This window comes from Budorcas taxicolor, chromosome 5 (assembly GCF_023091745.1).
Source record: "Budorcas taxicolor isolate Tak-1 chromosome 5, Takin1.1, whole genome shotgun sequence".
In the NCBI taxonomy this organism is placed as follows: Eukaryota; Metazoa; Chordata; class Mammalia; order Artiodactyla; family Bovidae; genus Budorcas; species Budorcas taxicolor.
Window position 1 is genome coordinate 155,617,699 of NC_068914.1, and position 18,660 is coordinate 155,636,358.

The following is an 18,660-nucleotide window of genomic DNA, read 5'->3' on the forward strand; positions in this document are numbered from 1 at the left end:
TCACAGCTCTGGGCGTGACGTAAGCATACTGCGCCGCTGTGGGTGGAAAGCCCGGCGAGAGGCGCCGGCCGGAAGGGGAGGGGCGCCTGGTCAGGTTTCCTGGCGACGCAGCCCTGCTGGCGACCGCTACTCCGGCAGGTTTCCTCGTTTTCTTCGTGACGCCTGAGCGTGGCAGTTATGCCTTGGCTACTCTCTGCAACTAGGCTTGTTCCCGCGGTAGCAAGCGTCCGCAGCCTCTCAGGTTAGACTTAACCTCCCACAGTGTCCCGTCCGGAGCTTGCTCTACGAAGCCTGAGGCGCGCCAAGCGGGATCCAAGTTGGTCTCAGGCGACCCCTGCTTCGGCGGACCGTTCTGCCGGGACTTCCACGCCCAAACCCTCTGTGCACTCCTCGAATTTCTTCTCTTCCTCCTACGGGTGGGCCCGGTGTTCTTTCTACCGTTGAGGTATTCTGGGAGTTGAAATGACTGCAGAGAGAAAAGTGTGTGCTGTCTTCCCCGAGGGGCGAAGTCATGCGGACTCAAGAAAACTTGTGTCAGTTATCACACTTGTTCTGGTGACAAGGTGTCTCTCATCAGGTAGCTCTTGTTAGGATAACCTAATAAGTTTAGGATAACTTAAAATCGTGTTTTCGTGTTTTCAAAGAGCTGACATGAGAGCTGGCTCTCACGAAATGGAAGTGAAACGTTACATTTAATCATACAAATCCTTTGAGTAATTCCTCTTGGAAGAGGTGATGTTTGGAAATACTCCTGAGGCTTTATATGTCTGAAAGTTTTGCTTGTAAAGGCAAGGTAGAGTATTCTGGGAATATGGGGGGGGTATTTTTAGGGTGTATTGTATCGTAAGGAATTAATGCAGTGAACATGAAACTTGATCAGTGAAGGCTGAATTGTCTGCCTTTCAGGCAGATCTGCCATTGGGTCATATTTTAGTTTTCTGGGGCGATAGATGAACAGTGTGTGCATCAGAGCATGTGGTCTGTGACACCAAAACTGTGTCTTGGCATTTGTTTGTTATGTTGCTATACTTGAATTTATTGACACTGGGATGGTAATTATCAAGACTTACTCCTAACTCTAAAATATAAAAATAAAAAGTAATAATTGTCCAGTGCACAGAACTTGCTCTTTGCTTATAATAGCTAGGCTGCAGAAATGTGTCCCTCTCCATGGAGAGTAGGTGGATAGATATGCTGTTAGTCTTGAACACAAAGGCCATAGCTTATGATTTAGAGCTGGAACCATTGATTTACTTGTGACTTTTCTTCTTTTTTTGTGTTTGTTGAGGCTTTGTGTGAAACCCGATTAATCAAGGTTTAGGACAAGGTACTGGATTACACCAGGGCTTCCATGGTGGCTCAGCTGGTAAAGAACCCACCTGCAATGCAGGAGACCTGGGTTCGATCCCTAGGTTGGGAAGATCCCCTGGAAAAGGGAACGGCTACCCACTCCAGTATTCTGGCCTGGAAAATCTGATGGCCAGAGGAGCCTGGCGGGCTGCAGTCCATGGGGTCTGAAGACCATGGGATCTCAGTTGACTTAGCGAGTAAACAACCACCATACATATACAGGCTTTCTGAATGAATGATCTCATTGGATCTTCACAAGTCCAGTAAGTTAGAGCAAATATTTTACTGATAGGGAACTGAAACTAACACAGTATCACAAGTAGCAAATCAGGAATGTTTTGTGATTGCCATATAGTCCTTTTCCTGTTACACTTGTGCTAGGTCTTTCTCTAGCTTAGTAGAGTTCTTTTGGAACTTTTTATTGGGCCAGAATAACTTCAGTCAATAACTTCTGAGTTAGGGAGTCATTCCGGATGAATCTCCGCTTGCCTAGAGTTACAGTCTAGTCAGATGATAGAGAAGCAGCAGTCAAGTGAGAATATAGCAGAGAACGGTGGGTAGAGTCTTGACTCAGGTGACATGGGAGCTCCAGAAAGGCAGTATTGTCAAGTGGCCAAGTTGTGTCTGACTCTTGGCAACCAGATCTTAGTTCCCCAGCTGCTCCCTGCAGTGAAAGTGTGAAGTCTTAACCACTGGACCGCCAGGCAAGTCCTACTTACAGCTGCCATAGTAGGCCTGTTGAAGTGTATCAGATTATGTCACTCTTCTGCTCAGAGCCTCCAGTGGCTTCCTGTCCCAAATGTTATGCCATAGTTTATAGTGTGATCTGCAAGTCATTGCATACTGTGGACTTGTGTTACCGTTCATACTGCATCTACTTGCTCTCAGAAAGGGCCATGCAGATCTCCTCCATGTTCCTCACGCACCTGACACAACATGCTTTAGGGACATTGGACTTGCTAGTGCTGCTGCCTGGAATCCTCTTTGATCAGATATCCACATGGCTGACTCCTTCATTTCATTGAAATCTTTTCTCACACGTAACCATCATTTCACCCTGGCTACCTTGGCTGAAATGTCAACGCTCTTGCTCCAAAACTTGTATGTCCTTCCCCTGATTTTTTTTCTTACACCTGTGACTAACATATTTTACTTCGTATTTGTTTATTGTCTCTCTGCAGTCTAAGCTCTGTGGCAGCTAAGAGTTTTTTGTTTGTTCATTATTGCATCCCAGGTACCTAGGACAGACCTGGGTAACCTAGGACTACCTCACAAATAGTGGGTACTCAGAAAATACCACTGAATGAGTGAAAGAATAAATAGGATGAAAGCAGTGTATTTTGAAAATGAAATAATTACAGGAAGCTAAGAAGTAAGGGTGTTGAAATTAAATTCATTTAAAGGAAGCAAATAGATAAAAACATTGAGCTCAAACCAGTTGCTCAATATCTGATATATCTCTAACTCTGAAACTCATCTGTTTTTCTTCCATCATAAGCCTAGGTTGCGATGGCTAAAGGTGGTATTTTAGAGTAGTGTATTTTTATATCCTGTGTACATACTCAAAAAATTAGAAAGTTTCCTATCTGGTAAACGTCACTGATGGCCACCCCTGCATGATACAGTCACATTGCTCTGAAGAATCCAGGGTAAGTCTGGCTTTAAAAGGAAAAAAAAAAATGTAAAATACGTGCATGCATGCTGTCACTTTAGTTGTGTCTGACTCTTTGCGACCCCACGGACTGTAGCCCACCAGGCCCCTCTGTCCATAGGATTCTCCAGGCAAGAATACCGGAGTGGGTTGCTGTTCCGTTTTCCAGGGGATCTTCCCCACCCGGGGATCAAACCTGCATCTCTTAGGTCTCCTGTGTTGGCAGCTGAGTTCTTTACCACTAGCACTACCGGGGAAGCCTGGTAGCCAGTTAAAAGTCTGTCTGTTGCTGCTGCTGCTAAGTCGCTTCAGTTGTGTCCGACTCTTCGTGACCCCATGGACAGCAGCCTACCAGGCTCCTCCGTCCATGGGATTTTCCAGGCAGGAGTACTGGAGTGGGTTGCCATTGCCTTCTCCATGTAAAATACATGTAACATCAAATTTACCATGTTAATAATTTTAAACAGTTGTGAAAAGATCTCCAGAACTTTTTCATCTTGCAAATCTAAATATGTATCCACTAACAGTGCTTTCTCCTCCTCCCTGCAGCCCCTGGTAACCGTATTTCCACTTTCTATTGCTATGAATTTGACTTTAGATACCTCATATATGTAGAATCATAATGTCTCAAAGTTCATCCATGTTGTCACATGTGACAAGGTATCCTTACTTTTTGAGGCTGAATTCAGAATCTGTGTATGCCTATATATATAAATATTTTACTTATCCATCCAACTGTCAATTGACATTTGGACTGGCTCCACCTCTTGGCTTTTGTGAATAAGTGTACTATGAACATAGACGTCCAGATATAAGTGTAGCTATTTTTAACTTAAAATGCTTTTATACTTTCATTTTTAATTTATACTGTCTTAAGTTGTGTATGAAGTGCTCTGTGATCATTGAAAAAAGTCATCTCATTAATAACTATGTAGACTGAACCCATGTGTTTTAATACATTTTTAGCTGCTAATGCTTTATGTATGTCAGAAGTCTATAATGTAGCTTTAATTAGATCAAAGGAATGATTATAGATTATAGACTTGACTAAAGAAAAACTTCATAATATATAAGCGTGTATATGATATATATAATATATAAGCATTGCAGGCAGATTCTTTACCATGTGAGCCGTAAGGGAAACCCAAGAATACTGGAGTGGGTAGCCTATCCCTTGGGCTTCCCTAGTGGCTCAGAGGTTAAACCATCTGCCTGCAATGCGGGAGACCTGGGTTCAATCCCTGGGTTGGGAAGATCCCCTGGAGAAGGAAATGGCAACCCACTCCAGTATTCTCGCCTGGAGAATCCCATGGACGAAGGAGCCTGGTGGGCTACAGTCCACGGGGTCATAAAGAGTTGGACACAACTGAGCGACTTCACTCACTCACTCATGCAGCCTATTCCTTCTGCAGCATATCTTCCCGACCCAGGAATTGAACCAGGGTCTCCTGCATTGCAGGTGGATTCTTTACCAACTCAGCTATGAGGGAAGCCCATATAAGCATATATCTCGAAAACAAAAAGTAAAATAATTGTTGCTGTTTTCTAAACTCTTAATATCACTGTTACCACAATTCATCTTTTTCTAACAAATCTAATCCAAACGACCACTCATCAGATGTCTACAATCCTGCTAAGCATGTTAAAAACATAATTTTAGTGTAGTATTAAACAAATATTATCTACAAAACTGATTAACAGAAATACACACGGAGTTGTGTTCAAATGTTATATGAACATAATGTGTCTGAAGAATCAGTTTAACGATTCCTTTTAGTTGACTTCTTCTTCTGTACTTCTTTATGCTTCTTTTTTTTCCTTTTACCACTTTCTTTGAATCCTGCTGAGAAAACAGAGGGATTCCAGTTACTGGTGACCCAAGTTATACCCTGCTCATCATTGTTTGCATGTTTGGGGCTGCAAGATTTTGGTGAATAATTGTTAAATGACTGTCTTCTCCAACTGCATTCCTCAGCAAAGCCCTCTTCACCTGCCACACCATTTGAAAGAAAGAACTTCAACTCACCATCGTCTTCATCTCTTTCTAGGTCATCCTTGATAATTATTTTTGTATTGGTATTTCTGCCATTAACAATCTTACCTGAAGTTGTAACAGTAACGTAGTTATCCATCCCACTATCATCAAATGCCAGGGAAGAAAATAAATAAAGTCCCTCATGGCCCAGTGAACCAAATGGTGTATAGCTTGTATCATATGAAGAAAATCTCTCAAAAACTAGGTATTCACTGGATGTAGGGAAAAAGGATCTTGCACCTCTGTTTCTGCTTCCATCGGAGCTCCTTGAATTACTTAAAAGGTCTTCAAGTGAGTCTTCAAAGAAATGAAATGAAAATGGGTCCCTTTCACGAAAAATTTCTTTGAAGACATCATCTGGCTTACGGAATGTGAAGCCATGTTCAGAAGAATCATCGAAATCACTTCCACCTCCACCATTTAATCCTTCTTTGCCATATTTATCGTAAATGTCCCGTTTTTCATCATGTGATAATACCTCATATGCCTCAGCTACTTCTTTGAATTTTCTCTCGGCTTCTTCTTTGTTTTCTGGATTTTTATCCGGGTGCCATTTAAGTGCCACTTTTCGATAAGCCTTTTTAATATCCTCAGGTGAAGCATGTCTCTCCAATCCTAGAACTTGATAGTAATCCACCATGTTTTTAACAGATGGTTGGAAAGGGCTGCTCTAGGGGGTGAGAACTGTAGTTTCCTCTCAGCTCAGGCTCTGCTGGTGCTGGTGGTAGAGGCAGTGACTGTAAATAGGCATTTTTACATTGAGGACAATGTTATTACCTTGGACCACTGCTAGGAGACGTTAGGATACTGATTATGTGGCAAGCAAGCTTACAAGCTTATGTCAGAGGGCTGCATTGTGGTGTCACTCTGGGCTTGGTGTAGGGACCAGACCTTCTAAATGGAGCTAGTCCAGAGTCAAACCAGACCATCCTTAACCCTCTGGACTGTTTCTCCCATGTTTTCCTAGAAGCCTCAAACAGTGCCCCATAAACCAGTGGAACCTGTTGTAGTATGGCCGCAGCATGCCCCTTGCATAATATGACCTCTGGGTTACTGAGCTTTAATAACCTACTTCTCAGTTCTTCCATGTTTTGGTTTGGAAAAATGAAGAATTTGTGAACTCTGAAAAAGTACTCAAGCAGTTGACATACTTATTTCAACCTTAGAAAGTCATCGTATTGGTTTCCTGAGACTACCATAACAAATTAACACGAACATGTCTGCTTAAAAGAGAAGAGGACTTCCCTGGTGGTCCAGTGGATAAGAATCCCCCTGCCAGTGCAGGGAACATAGGTTCGATCCCTGGTCCAGGAAGATTCCACATGCAATGGAGCAGCTAAGCCCATGTGCCACAAATGCTGAGCCCAAGTGCCACAACTGCTGAAGCCTGTGTGCCTCGAGCCCGTGCTCCACAACAAGAGAAGCCGCCCAGTGAGAAGCTCACACACCACAGCAGAGTAGCCCCCGCTCTCCACAACTGGAGAAAACCCACACACAGCAACGAAGACCCAGCACAACCAAAATTTTTTAAAAATAAATACGTTAAAAAAAACAACAACAACAAACGTAGAAATGCATTGTCTCCCAGTTCTGGAGACCAGACGCTTGACATCGTGTGTCAGCAGGGCTCCATTCCTTCCAGAGGCTCTAGGAGGGACTCCATCCTTTACGTCTCAGCTTCTGGTGGCTCTGGGTATTCCTTGGCTTGTGGCCACATCACTCCTATTTCTGCCTCCGTGGTTACATTGCTTCCTTCTCTTCTGTCTCTCCTCTTCTGCATTTCTCTTGTAAAGAAGGACACAGGTCATTGGATTTACGACTGACCCAGATAATGCCGGATGATCTTTTTATCTCAAGTTCCTTAATCTAGTTCTACATCTGCAGAAACCTTTCTTCCAGATTAACAGTCACAGGGTCTGGGGATTACAGCATAGGCATATCTTTTGGGGGCTACCATGCAAAATATTGTAGTGATAAAACCTTTTTAGTGCACTGAGACAAACTTTTTTAATGGAGTAGGGACTAAAAACAACAATCATAGGAAGAATAGTGTTCAGTGAAATTTAAATACATACACCATCATTCCTACTTTATAATCCCTACTAGAACCTTTAACTTGATGTAGACTTTGGCATTTTGCTGTTGAGTGATTGTATGTTCACGGAGATTGTATGGCATAGTGTCACTGGGAATTTGGCAGAGAGGACTTAGCTGAGTGGCAGAGTGGAGGGGAAGGAGCAAAGATTTTGAAGTTAAAACTGAGTTTAAATCCTAGCTTTCTAAGTACTGCATGAGAAAGTGGAAGTGTTAGTTGCTCAGTCATGTCTGACTCTTTGTGACTGTATGGACGATAGCCTGCAAGGCCCCTCTGTCCATGGAATTCTCCAGGCAAGGATACTGGAATGGGTTCCCATTCCCTTCTCCAGGGGATCTTCCCAACCTGGGGATCGAACCCAGGTCTCCTGCATTGCAGGCAGACTATTTACCATATGAGCCAACATTGCACAGATTACTTCAGAATCTAATTCCTTATTTTTTTTTTTTAAGCAATAACGCCAATCTCGTGACAGTTAAAAATCTAATTCCTTAGTTTGGTGTACAAAGCCTTTAGTTGTCTGATCCTTATCTTGCTGATATTTTAACTTTCCCTCGAGCAGCAGCACTGATCTGAAACTCTCTTTCCGTCCCTCTTCCCTTAGTAAGCACACACGCGCACATGTAAGCACAGTGTCTTCTCTGCCTTCCCTTTCGTGTCTCATTCATGATACCTTCCACTCCCCTTGTCGCTTTCACTTGACCAGTTCCTGCTCAGAGTAGGCGTTAGCTACTTCTGCCAGCCCCACAGGAGCCCCGTTCGTGTGCTTCTCTGTTGCCCAGAGCTCTGTGCCTGTCTTTGTCACCGAGCCTTCCCACAGCATTGTTTTAGACTTTGTGCTCAGAAACCTTGTGTGTGAATCCATCACTGTGCTCACCATGTGGCATTGCTCTGTCTCACATCCACTAGACTCTATATTCTTTTAAGACCAGGGCCGATGGTCTTATGTTATTCTTTTGTTTTTTCCAGCATGTGCCAGTCACACACTTAATAGATCTCACTGAGTACTCAAGTATTGAACTCTAGTATTCAGTACTAGTATTGAAGCTTACTAGCTTCCTGTGTACTAACGGTGATTAAGCATTTTTCATACATTATTTCATCTAGCTCTAACATTCCAAGATTAAATGAGATAGTATGTGCATATTTTCCCAGACTTCACATATTCTCAGTAAAAACATTCACTTTTTCTGAATTTTAGGGCACAGCGTAACACTACTTCAATGAAATGCTTCCTGCCCCTTCCCCTGCTTTTGTTTGTTTCCTTTCTTCTGTTCCCTTAGTTCCTTATTCATATGCTAATCATACTGTGTGTATATATGCCTCTATTATGTAATAGCAGACTAAAGTCACTCAAGGTAAAAATAATCTTATTTCTATATCCCTGAGGCCCAACACAGGCTCTGGCTGCCTCAGAGGAAGGGCCATGTAAATGTTGAAGGAGATACTGACTTACAGTTTTCTAAAGCAAGCCACTGCTGAAGATAGATAAATGTGGATATACTGTGAGGGCTAGCTAAATGCACTGTTCCATTTCATCGTCCTTATTTCTCCTTCAGGATGCTTGTCATGTTCACGGCGAAGATACTCCCTGCAGCCCATCCCAGAGAGGAGGATACCAAACCGATACTTAGGCCAGCCCAGCCCCTTTACACACCCACACCTCCTCAGACCAGGTAAGGCCTTTGAACTGTGATGACCATCTCTCTCTTCAGATGCTTTGTCTAGAACCATGCCATCCAGTAGAATTTTTTAATTAATGTAAGTTTAAATAGCTGTAGGGCTAATAGTACTGTTTAGACAGCACCATCTAGGGGAATAAATATGATTAGGCTAAAATTCAAAAGTATCAGTGAAAAAAATATGTATTTCAAGATGTTTTTAAAGAAACGTTTCCTGAAACATAATTTCTAGAACTGTGTTCTGACTATCGATTCATTGTGAACTGTATTAAAGACACACTGCTGCTGCTGCTGCTAAAGTCGCTTCAGTCGGTCTGATTCTGTGCGGCCCCATCGACGGCAGCCCACTAGGCTTCCCAAGATCTCCAGATGTGATTGTCCCAGCTTTGAGAGGTGCTAACAATGATAAAGGTGATGCAAAAAGTTGATAAAAGTTTACTCCACTGACTCTTATAATAAATTGGTAAAGGTTTACTGCACTGATTGTTTTTCTACTTTATGATTCCAATATTGCTGCTAGAAGATATGTCATTTAGTTGAGTTCAGTCGCTCAGTTGTGTCGGACTCTTTGTGACCCCATGAATCACAGCACGCCAGGCCTCCCTGTCCATCACCAACTCCTGGAGTTCACTCAGACTCAGGTGCATCGAGTCAGTGATGCCATCCAGCCATCTCATGCTCTGTCGTCCCCTTCTCCTCCTGCCCCCAATCCCTCCCAGCATCAGGGTCTTTTCCAATGAGTCAACTCTTCGCATGAAGATATGTCATTACTATCGTTCAAATTCATACCTAAGGTTTCTTTGTTTTGTTTTTTCAAAGAGACAGTTAAGTGATGAGCTATGATGAATGAATATCATCCCAAAGAGGTAGATAGGATGAAACCAGATGCTTTGTAGAAAATGCAGTCAGGTTTTCCCAGGCTTCTGCCATGGGAAGTTAAATCTGTATTTACTGTGTAAGCCTAGATTATTAATACAGTCTGAATTGCCTTTGGAAATATGTTGCTGTTTCACTATCTCCACTCAGTGAATGATACCAGTGTGTCTCTCAGTGAGGGCTTCCTGTTGCTGATTCTTCATCAGACTAGAGTTCCTGCTGGGAAGTCGGCTGAGACTCAGGAAATGCAGCTCACCACTGAAACACACAAGAAATCAGAGTTTTTCAAAGCTGTAAGGTAAGCTTTGTAGCAGTACAGTTGGTGCTAATTTAACTATTTCTCTATCCAGTCAACCTGCCTGTAGCTTCAGTTTGATATTAAGTTTTACCAGCTTTGAAAATTACTGATTTCTCGTGGTGAGATGCTTTTACATGGTGAGCTGCATTTTCCAGGCCTTGAAACTAGTAATCATATCCTCAGGGTGATGGCCTCTGTGTCTAGACTTATTTCTGTCACGTACATGGTAACTATATAAAAAGTGAGTATGAATAAATATACACATACAAGTTTATATGTTCATATAAACTATGGGGAGAAAGGAATACACATCGTGATCTTTATTCTCCTGGACAATAAGGATTGGTGTAAGTGAGAAGGGATAGAAGAAGTAGATGCAACTTGAAAAGAGAATTATCATTGTGAAAGAAGCCATCACATACAGTTTCCAAAGCATTAATCACTTATCTTCCACCATGTAGAGATGCAGAACTTATCAAAGTGTTAAAATAATTGTGGGGTGTAGGAAAAGTCAATTATTAAGAAAAATGAAAAGACATGTAATCCTTTTTTTAAAATCTCTTTTATAGACCTAAAGTCAGTTTGTTTGAAATATAAAGTTATGTTTCTATGGTATGTTTTGCTCCCAAAGATTTCGTGTTTGGCATGTTTTCCCAGTACTTGCCAGTACTTTAAACTTCTGGAAAACATCTCAGTCATTTTCCTAATTATTATACAAGTTCTACATATATTATAGGCAAATTAAAGAATACAGATAAGCATAATTTTTTTTAAAAATTACTCATAATTCCACCATTTAGAGAAAGCAACTATTGAGATGTTAGTGCTTTATTTTTCTAGACTTATTTCTTACATAGAATTGTGTGTGCATGTATACACACTCTATATACTGATCAATTATTTCCTTAAAATAAATTCTTGGTGGGACTTCCCAGGCAGTCCAGTGATTAGGACTCAATACTTTCACTGTGGTGGCCCAGGTTCAGTCCCTGGTTGGGGAATTAAGATCCCACAGGCCATGTGGCAAAAAAAAGAAAAACCCCAAATTTTTAGAAGTGAAATGACTGGATCAACCCCTGAATTTTGAGTTTTCCTGGATTTCTTTTGGCCATACCTATGCGTTTCCTGAAGCAACAGTAACTTGGAAGATATTAGCAGAAAAACATGGGCGATAAAGGAGTTCTGTGTTGGCTGTGCTTACTACTTCTTTAGATGGAACTAAAGAGTCAGATTCACTCCCCCAAGTACTCTCAGTGATTTTTAAAACTTGTCCTTTGCTTAAAGAAGTCTGAGCATTATAGGCTATTTCTTCTTTTTACGACATTGCCATCTCTGTGTTAAGAACCATGACAGAAATGTCAGTTCATCCTCCTTGATCATTAACATGCCTTCTACTTATTATCTATCACCAGGAAGAAAAGGGATTCCATGAAGGAAGGCAAGTGGCATTCTGAGCTAAATACCATTACGAACCATGAGTCTGCTTTTACAGTATCTGTACAGGAAAGACACTTAGATAGTTCCTTGACATTGCAAGGTGTGCAGCTTCATCAACAGTTCCCTTCCAGAGGATAGGAAAAATTAGTGCCTAATTAAGTATTATTTACAAAAACCTATATTTCTAACATTTTTATGTTCCTAAGCAAAATTAATTTTGGAATATGTGATATAGTTTGGAGCTTAAAAGGGGGTTATTCAAAGAGTTGGGCTTATCAGAATGACTTGTCTGACCTATGCAGAACCACTTCTTGGTTTTCTTTCAACTACAGCAATGACTAGATTCCCTGGGACATAATCAGAACACAACTGTGTGGCCCAGAATTTGAGGGAATGCCTTTACCATGAACTTTTTTGTTCCTTATCATCAAATAATGGCTAAGACTGTATGGTTATTGTTAAGTGTAATATTTAAAATGATGAAAAGAAAGGTTCTAGAGTGGATTATACAAAATCATTCCCAAATCTTCTTCACTTAAAAGTTTCAAAACCAGTTAGTTATCATCTTTAGTTTAGTGATAGTTTATTTGTAGTTCTGCCTTAAGCAAGGGGTGTATTTTTTTTTTTAAGTTTTGTTAAACATGGTTGACTTTAATAGTATCTAAAAGATCAAGATTTATTTCAGTTGGGTGAGATTTTTATACTATTATAGATACTACAGAAACACCTTTGTGCATATTTCTTGTCCATACCAAGAAATTCTCTGGGGTAAAGATTAGCATGAATCTACCCCAGGAAAGAATTGGAAATCTTCTAAAGAACTGAATTATAAAAGTCTCCTGAATCACTCAAAACTCATTCTTATCATTGTGCAAGAAAGCCAGATAATTTGGCGCTTTCATGTAAAAACAGTTACTTTTATAAGGATAATGATTGTCCCTATACCTACATACAACAATATATCTCATACCTCATTCAAGATATAGAACATTGCCATCACCCTAGAAGGTCCTCGCATACCCTTCTAGTCAATCCCACCTCCATCCTTAACCACTGGTCTCGTTTCTATCAGAGTGATTGTTTTGCCTGTTCTTGAGTTTTGTGTAAGTGAAATCATATAGTATGAACCCTTTTTCTCTGGCTTGTTTTGCTCAGTATATGCAAATAAAACCCATTTAGAGATTTTTTCAATTATTTGGTCATTTCATTTTTCAGAGACATCTGTGTTTTACATTGTAAAGGAAATGTTTGTTAACTTTTTCTTTATCCCCATTTTCCAACTATATAGTAATAGATCATTTTATGCACTTCTTTCTTATTACACAATAAAAGCTACCTAATATTAAACAGAATTCAGGGACACGTCTTCAAATCAGACCATGTTAAAATCTTAACCTAGGGACTTCCCTGCAGTTCAGTGGTTAAGACTCCTCTCTTCCACTGCAGGGGGCACAGGTAGAGAAACTAAGAACTCACATGCCACAAGGCACAGCCAGAAAAGAAAAAAATCGTAACCTAGTTAGTTTCAGGAAGTAATTAAAATACATACCTAGACTGTAGCAAAGACTTGCATCTTTCCATCCATATTCAGTCTTAGTAAAACTTACTTCTCCGGGTTTTCTGCCTGGCTGATAAAATATGAGGAACATTTTTCTTGTCTTCAGAGGCCCAGTTCTCGAAATCCTGGAAGAGCTTTTCTTCTTGGCAGCTGACTCTCAAGACTGATTATGAGACTTTGCTATTTAGAGTCCAGATTGTGACATCTAGGCATTTGATTGGCTAAATAAGCTTGTTCGATTAGTCCCTCTATCCTTAATTGACTTCACGTGATAAAATACTGACTGTGCCTTTTAATACTTTACAGTTTGATGACATTACCCATAAAGTCTATTCAGATACAATTTTATCTGAAGAAATTCAGGCTACATTGACCATAATGGTTAGTTCTGAGATCAAAGGCCATAACAACTGTCAGGTTTACCTCTAGAGTTAAAGTTCATTGCGTTATCACACTTTTACCCCCTCCTTCAATTGATAAGAAAAGGTATGTTTTTCCTTGGATAATTTTTCTGTTGTGACCAAGAGTTCCTTGAAATTTCATAAGTTTAGAAGCATTTAGTTAATAGTCACTCTATAGTGTTTATAATTAGTAAGCTTGGGGAAATGTAGCCAGTGTTTTAAATATTTCTCATATAGTCATTTGTATGAAATTATGTTCAAATGATGAATGCTTGAAGGATGTGAAAGATGGTTTTGCAATCCTGCTTTGATTTTTAAATAATTTTTATCTTTTTTCAGAAGTTACTTTCTAATACACTATGTGTATACTCCGTTATTAATGAAAATGAGATACATTCATTAATTACTATTACTGTGAGTTTTCTTTAAAAAATTTTTTTAAAAACACAAAATGAATTGATTTTTTAAGTTTAGTTTTATTACATGGACTAAGGCTGTGAAATAACCCAAAGTGAAGCACAGTAAAGGGACAAAGATAAAACAAAAAAAGGAAAAGTTGGATAATTCACTTGTTATAAGCAGCCTCTGCTTTTAGAAAAGAGTATGTGCTGTTTGTGGTAAACTGGGACATTTCCAATATTGAGTAACAGCAGCAGAATTAACATGAATAATTATCAGGGAGATAAATAGTTAAGCTATTCTTAGGCTCTAGTACAAAGTTCAGTATTCTGCAGTGGAGCTCTAGGGTACTCTTAGCCAACTTAATCCTGAGAGAGAGAAATGTGATATGTACGAGCTCTTCTAGGACCAGCTCTGTTACTTGGCCAATTCAAATTGTCACAAGACCCCTCATTTATCTATCTCGTTTCTCCCCAATTTCGTTAATAATAATGTCAATGTTTCTATTGTAGGTAAATAAAAGTTAAAAATTATTAATGGGATACAGCTACAGGTAAATCAACTAGACACTTCCCAAATAATCGGAAACAACTGAGTTGCATGTACTGGGCATGAGTACCAGGAAAACTCGAAGAACGCTGATCCACCAGTTTCTCCCCTGGGACTATCCCACAGAAATGAAAGCACCAGTGTACATAGGGCAGGAAGGCACCCTGTGGATATAAGTATAAAGATATTTATTATGATAGCAGAAAGTTACATGAATGCCCACCAGTAGGGAAATTAATCAGGAAATTATGATACAGTGCCCCAAGAAATAATATGGAGACATCAAGCAGATTGAGTTGAAGTTATGCCAGATGAGTTGGGGGGAGGGATTTCTATGAGGTATTGTTGTGTTAGAAAATCAATGTGAAGAAAAGACTGTGTGGTGTCCCATTTGTGTAAAACACTAGGGACTCATAAAACCCTAAATGTAGGCAATACGTATGCATTTATGTGAATATTGAGAAAAACAGGATTGTTCAGTCCCTAAGTCCTGTGGTGGTGGTTGTTACTAGGTCATGTCCAACTCTGTGATCCCCTGGACTGTAGCAGGCCAGGCTCCTCTGTCCTCCACTATTTCCTGAAGTTTGCTCAGATTCATGTCTGTAATTGCCTCCGCTCTTCTCCAGTAGCATCTTTGACACCTTCCAACCTGGAGGGCTCATCTTCCAGTGTCATATCTTTTTAAAAAGCTTTTTCATACTGTTCATGGGGTTCTCACAGCAAGAATACTGGAGTGACTTGCCATTCCCTTCTCCAGTAAACCACGTTTTGTCAGAGCTCTTCATTATGACCGTCTATCTTGGGTAGCCCTGCACAGCATGGCTCATAGCTTCATTGAGTTATGCAAACTCCTTCCCCCGTGACAAGGCTATGATCCATCAAGGGGAAGTTTACTTACTAGTATATAAACCATGGGGGTGGCTCTAATGTGGGTAGGAGGGAAGGGGAATGAGGGCTCAAATAATGAAGAAATGGTGGGAGAGGAGAGTATGATGTGATTACATTTATACACAACTATAAGATGTATATATGGAAAAGAAATAGTTAATTTTAAAAAAAGTAAATCAAAGGAACAAATGAGCATGAACAGGGTTAATTAAGAAAGTGTTTTGAATGAGAAGGGTCTAAAAGCAAACATCTTGAGCTTCAAGTCTTGGAGTGGAATTGCTTTGGAAGGAGAAGATATTTTAGAAAAGGGGCACGTTGTAAGCAAGGTATTAGGGAAAGAACAAGTTGGACTTGAGACTTAGAAGTAATTAATTTCACAATAATTGGAGGAATACTAAAAAAAGTTCACGTCTCCAAAGACCACATATTGTGTAATTTCATTTATGTGAAATCTCTATAATAGACAAATCCATAGAGATGGAGAATAGCAGTTGTCAAAGGCTGGGGTAGATTCAGAGGAAACAGAATGACCTAGGCTAATTGGTGTGGGGCTTCTTTTTGGAGTGATGAAATTTTCTCAAATTGTTTTGGGTAATGGTTGCACAAATCTGTGAATATACCAAAAAGCATTGAATTCTGTACTTGTAAGTGGGTGAATTGTATGGTATGAAAATATTTCAGTAAAGCTGTTACCAAAAGTGTTTGCCAGATAAGTTGAAGTTACCTGGTAGAGAACATTTATATGTTAATATTAAATATAAGTGTCAAAATAGCTTAATTGTTTGAATTTGATCTAATGGACAATAGAAAACCATTATAGGTTATGAGTATGGAGTGGACTGTCCATGGTTTCCCTTTTTTACCCTCTTTATCTCTTTATTTGAGATTTTAATTGCAAGAGTATATACTCACTGAAACAAAATTCAAATAATATAAAAATCATGTTAGAGAATTTCAGTTTATCTCATTCGCCATAGGTTACCACTATAAAAATTGTGATTCTTTCCCAAATTTTTATAAATTCTTTTTTTTCTCCTTTAAATTTTTTTTTTAAATAATGGGAACATATTGTCCATCTTGATATTTAACTTCTTCTACACAGCAGTGTTTCATGGCCATTTTCTCATACCTGCATATGGAGACTGGCTACCACAGGGAATAATAATTAGTTTCCCACATCACAGAGTCATTGTGAAGATTAAATAGGTTGATTGTTGTTGTTCAGTTACTAAGTAGTGTCCAACTCTTTGTGACCCCATTGAACTGTAGCCCACCAGGTTCCTCTGTCCATGGGATTTTCCAGGCAAGAATACTGAAGTGGCTTGCCATTTCCTTTTCCAAGGGATCTTCCCACCCCAGGGATTGAAGCCGCATCTCCTGCACTATCAGACAGATTCTTTACCACTGAACCACGAGGGAAGCCCAAGTTGATACATGTAAATAATTAGAATAGTACAGACGCATAGTAAGCATTCGGTAAGCATTAGATGTTGTTTTACTCTTAATATTGTTAAGTGTAGGCTTAGGAAACAACTGTTTTAGTAGCTCTTTTGTTTGAGAACCTGAAGTGAAAGCAGGCATAATTTCCACTCAGAAGGGAAACATTCACGCAGGCATCACTGGGCTAGCAGCCAGGCAGTCTTCTAGGTACTAGTATTAAGAATTAAGACATAACCCTTCAAAGGTTCTTAAAATGGCTTGTTTGGGTGAGCTTAAAGGAATCTGAGACTCTTGAAATTATATTTCAAAAGTTTGTATGTGCCTACACGGAGTTTAGTAAACAGAATAAATCCATAGCTTTCACTCTCTAGGGCATCTTCAGGTCTTTAAGAACCACTTACTTTATCAGATTTGATTCTCATGACAGCCCCAAGAGGTACATAATATTACTAGAGTTCAAAGGCCTGCTATATTCCAGTTGTTATTCTGGGCCCTGAGAATATAGCATTGGGCAAATAGACAAAATTCAATGTCTTCAAAGAACTTACATTCTTTTGGGGAAGTCTTACACAGAAAATGTGATCCTTCTCCTCACCTTGTATATTGAAACTTAAGGGCACCTTGGATTGTGTCCCTGAGAGTGCCTTCTGCATAATAATGTTTAATAAATATTTGAGCGAATGAGTGAAAGAATGAACCAGAGAGCTGGAAAAGATCTTAAGGGGTTGTGATCCCAGTTTTCAGGCAGGACCACATTTAACTATCATTTCTTCCAAATTTTTGCAGTGGAATAGGCATTTGAAACCTGGGTTATCTCCTTAATTTTGCCATGTGCTGTGAGGAGATTGGGCATAAATTGAAGAAATGAACTTGAGTGTCTCCATCTAATATTAAACTATATTAAGTATCGATACTCTGCCACTATAGAAATGAGAAGCTTCACTGTTGTCTGTCGTTTCTAGGGGAGGTGACGCCAGGACTATCCCAGGTGGAATATGCCCTTCGCAGACACAAACTAATGTCTCTGATCCACAAGGAAGCACAAGAGCAGAGCGGCACAGACCACACAGTGGTAATGCTCTCCAACCCTACGTACTACATGAGCAACGACATCCCCTATACTTTCCACCAAGACAACAATTTCCTGTACCTGTGTGGATTCCAAGAGCCTGATAGCATTCTGGTCCTTCAGAGCCTCCCTGGCGAGCAGTTACCAGCACACAAGGCCATGCTTTTTGTGCCTCGGAGAGACCCCAGTCGAGAACTTTGGGATGGCCCTCGATCTGGCACCGATGGAGCAATAGCTCTAACTGGAGTGGATGAGGCCTATACACTGGAGGAATTTCAACATCTTGTACCAAAGCTGAAAGGTAACAGATGGGAGCAGAAGTCAGATCACAGGCCAGGTCGGGACTGACACCTTCTTGCCCATTTGTTCTTCATTTGCTAAAACTATTAGCATGGCAGCATTTCCCTTCACTGTGAAAGAATATAAAGCTTTCCCATAAGACTTTAAGGATTTCATTTATTCATTTGCTAAATCTTCATTAGATTATTCATTCAGAGACTGTCTGTTCTAGTGTGAAATCCCAGAAAGAGGATTTTAATGTGGAGGATGGACATGGGCCACTCTTCAAGATTACTGACCAGTCTGTTGACCCTTGCCTACTACTTACCGTACCACTTTTGCCAACTCTTCAAAAACGGGCAGTATTCTCAAAGAATGATTTATCATTCACCAGCAGCAGAAACACCTGGTGATGCATTATAGAATTACAAATGCAGAATAGATACTGGAAGTGAAAAATCTGGCCCCCATTTCATACCTTCTAGCAGAATCTGCATTTTAACAAGATTCTCTGGTGGTTTATGTACACAGTTGAGTTCATGCCCCTTGAAAAACATCTCTATGTTTATTCTGGTAGAATTGTGATCACTCAATGTTTTGAGATTCCTTTTCTAGAACTTTTCAGAATGTATACTACATTATAAACTATCCTT

General features: G+C 40.1%; 2 protein-coding genes across 3 annotated transcripts in view; one reads left to right on the forward strand and one right to left on the reverse strand.

Annotated features, from left to right (window-relative positions):
• Positions 1 to 115: 115 nt before the first annotated feature.
• The window catches only part of XPNPEP3 (X-prolyl aminopeptidase 3), a 43,824-nt gene continuing 25,279 nt past the window's right edge, over positions 116 to 18,660 (forward strand). Inside the window, exons 1-3 of one of the 2 annotated variants that reach the window (XM_052639716.1) lie at positions 116 to 241; positions 8,691 to 8,807; positions 17,622 to 18,029. In XM_052639716.1, coding sequence (XP_052495676.1) covers positions 178 to 241; positions 8,691 to 8,807; positions 17,622 to 18,029 — 589 coding nt within the window. In that variant the 5' untranslated portion in view covers positions 116 to 177. Of the gene's footprint in view, positions 242 to 8,690; positions 8,808 to 9,870; positions 9,988 to 17,621; positions 18,030 to 18,660 lie in introns of those variants that run through there. The other variant, XM_052639717.1, reaches the window with a different exon arrangement.
• DNAJB7 (DnaJ heat shock protein family (Hsp40) member B7) lies at positions 4,762 to 5,676 on the reverse strand. The gene has a single exon (XM_052639718.1). The coding sequence runs from the start codon at positions 5,674 to 5,676 to the stop codon at positions 4,762 to 4,764; it is 915 nt and encodes a 304-aa protein (XP_052495678.1).

Bases quoted from the DNA above. Each gene is read 5' to 3' on its own strand.
- DNAJB7 (XM_052639718.1), bottom strand. From the start codon at position 5,676: ATGGTGGATTACTATCAAGTTCTAGGATTGGAGAGACATGCTTCACCT.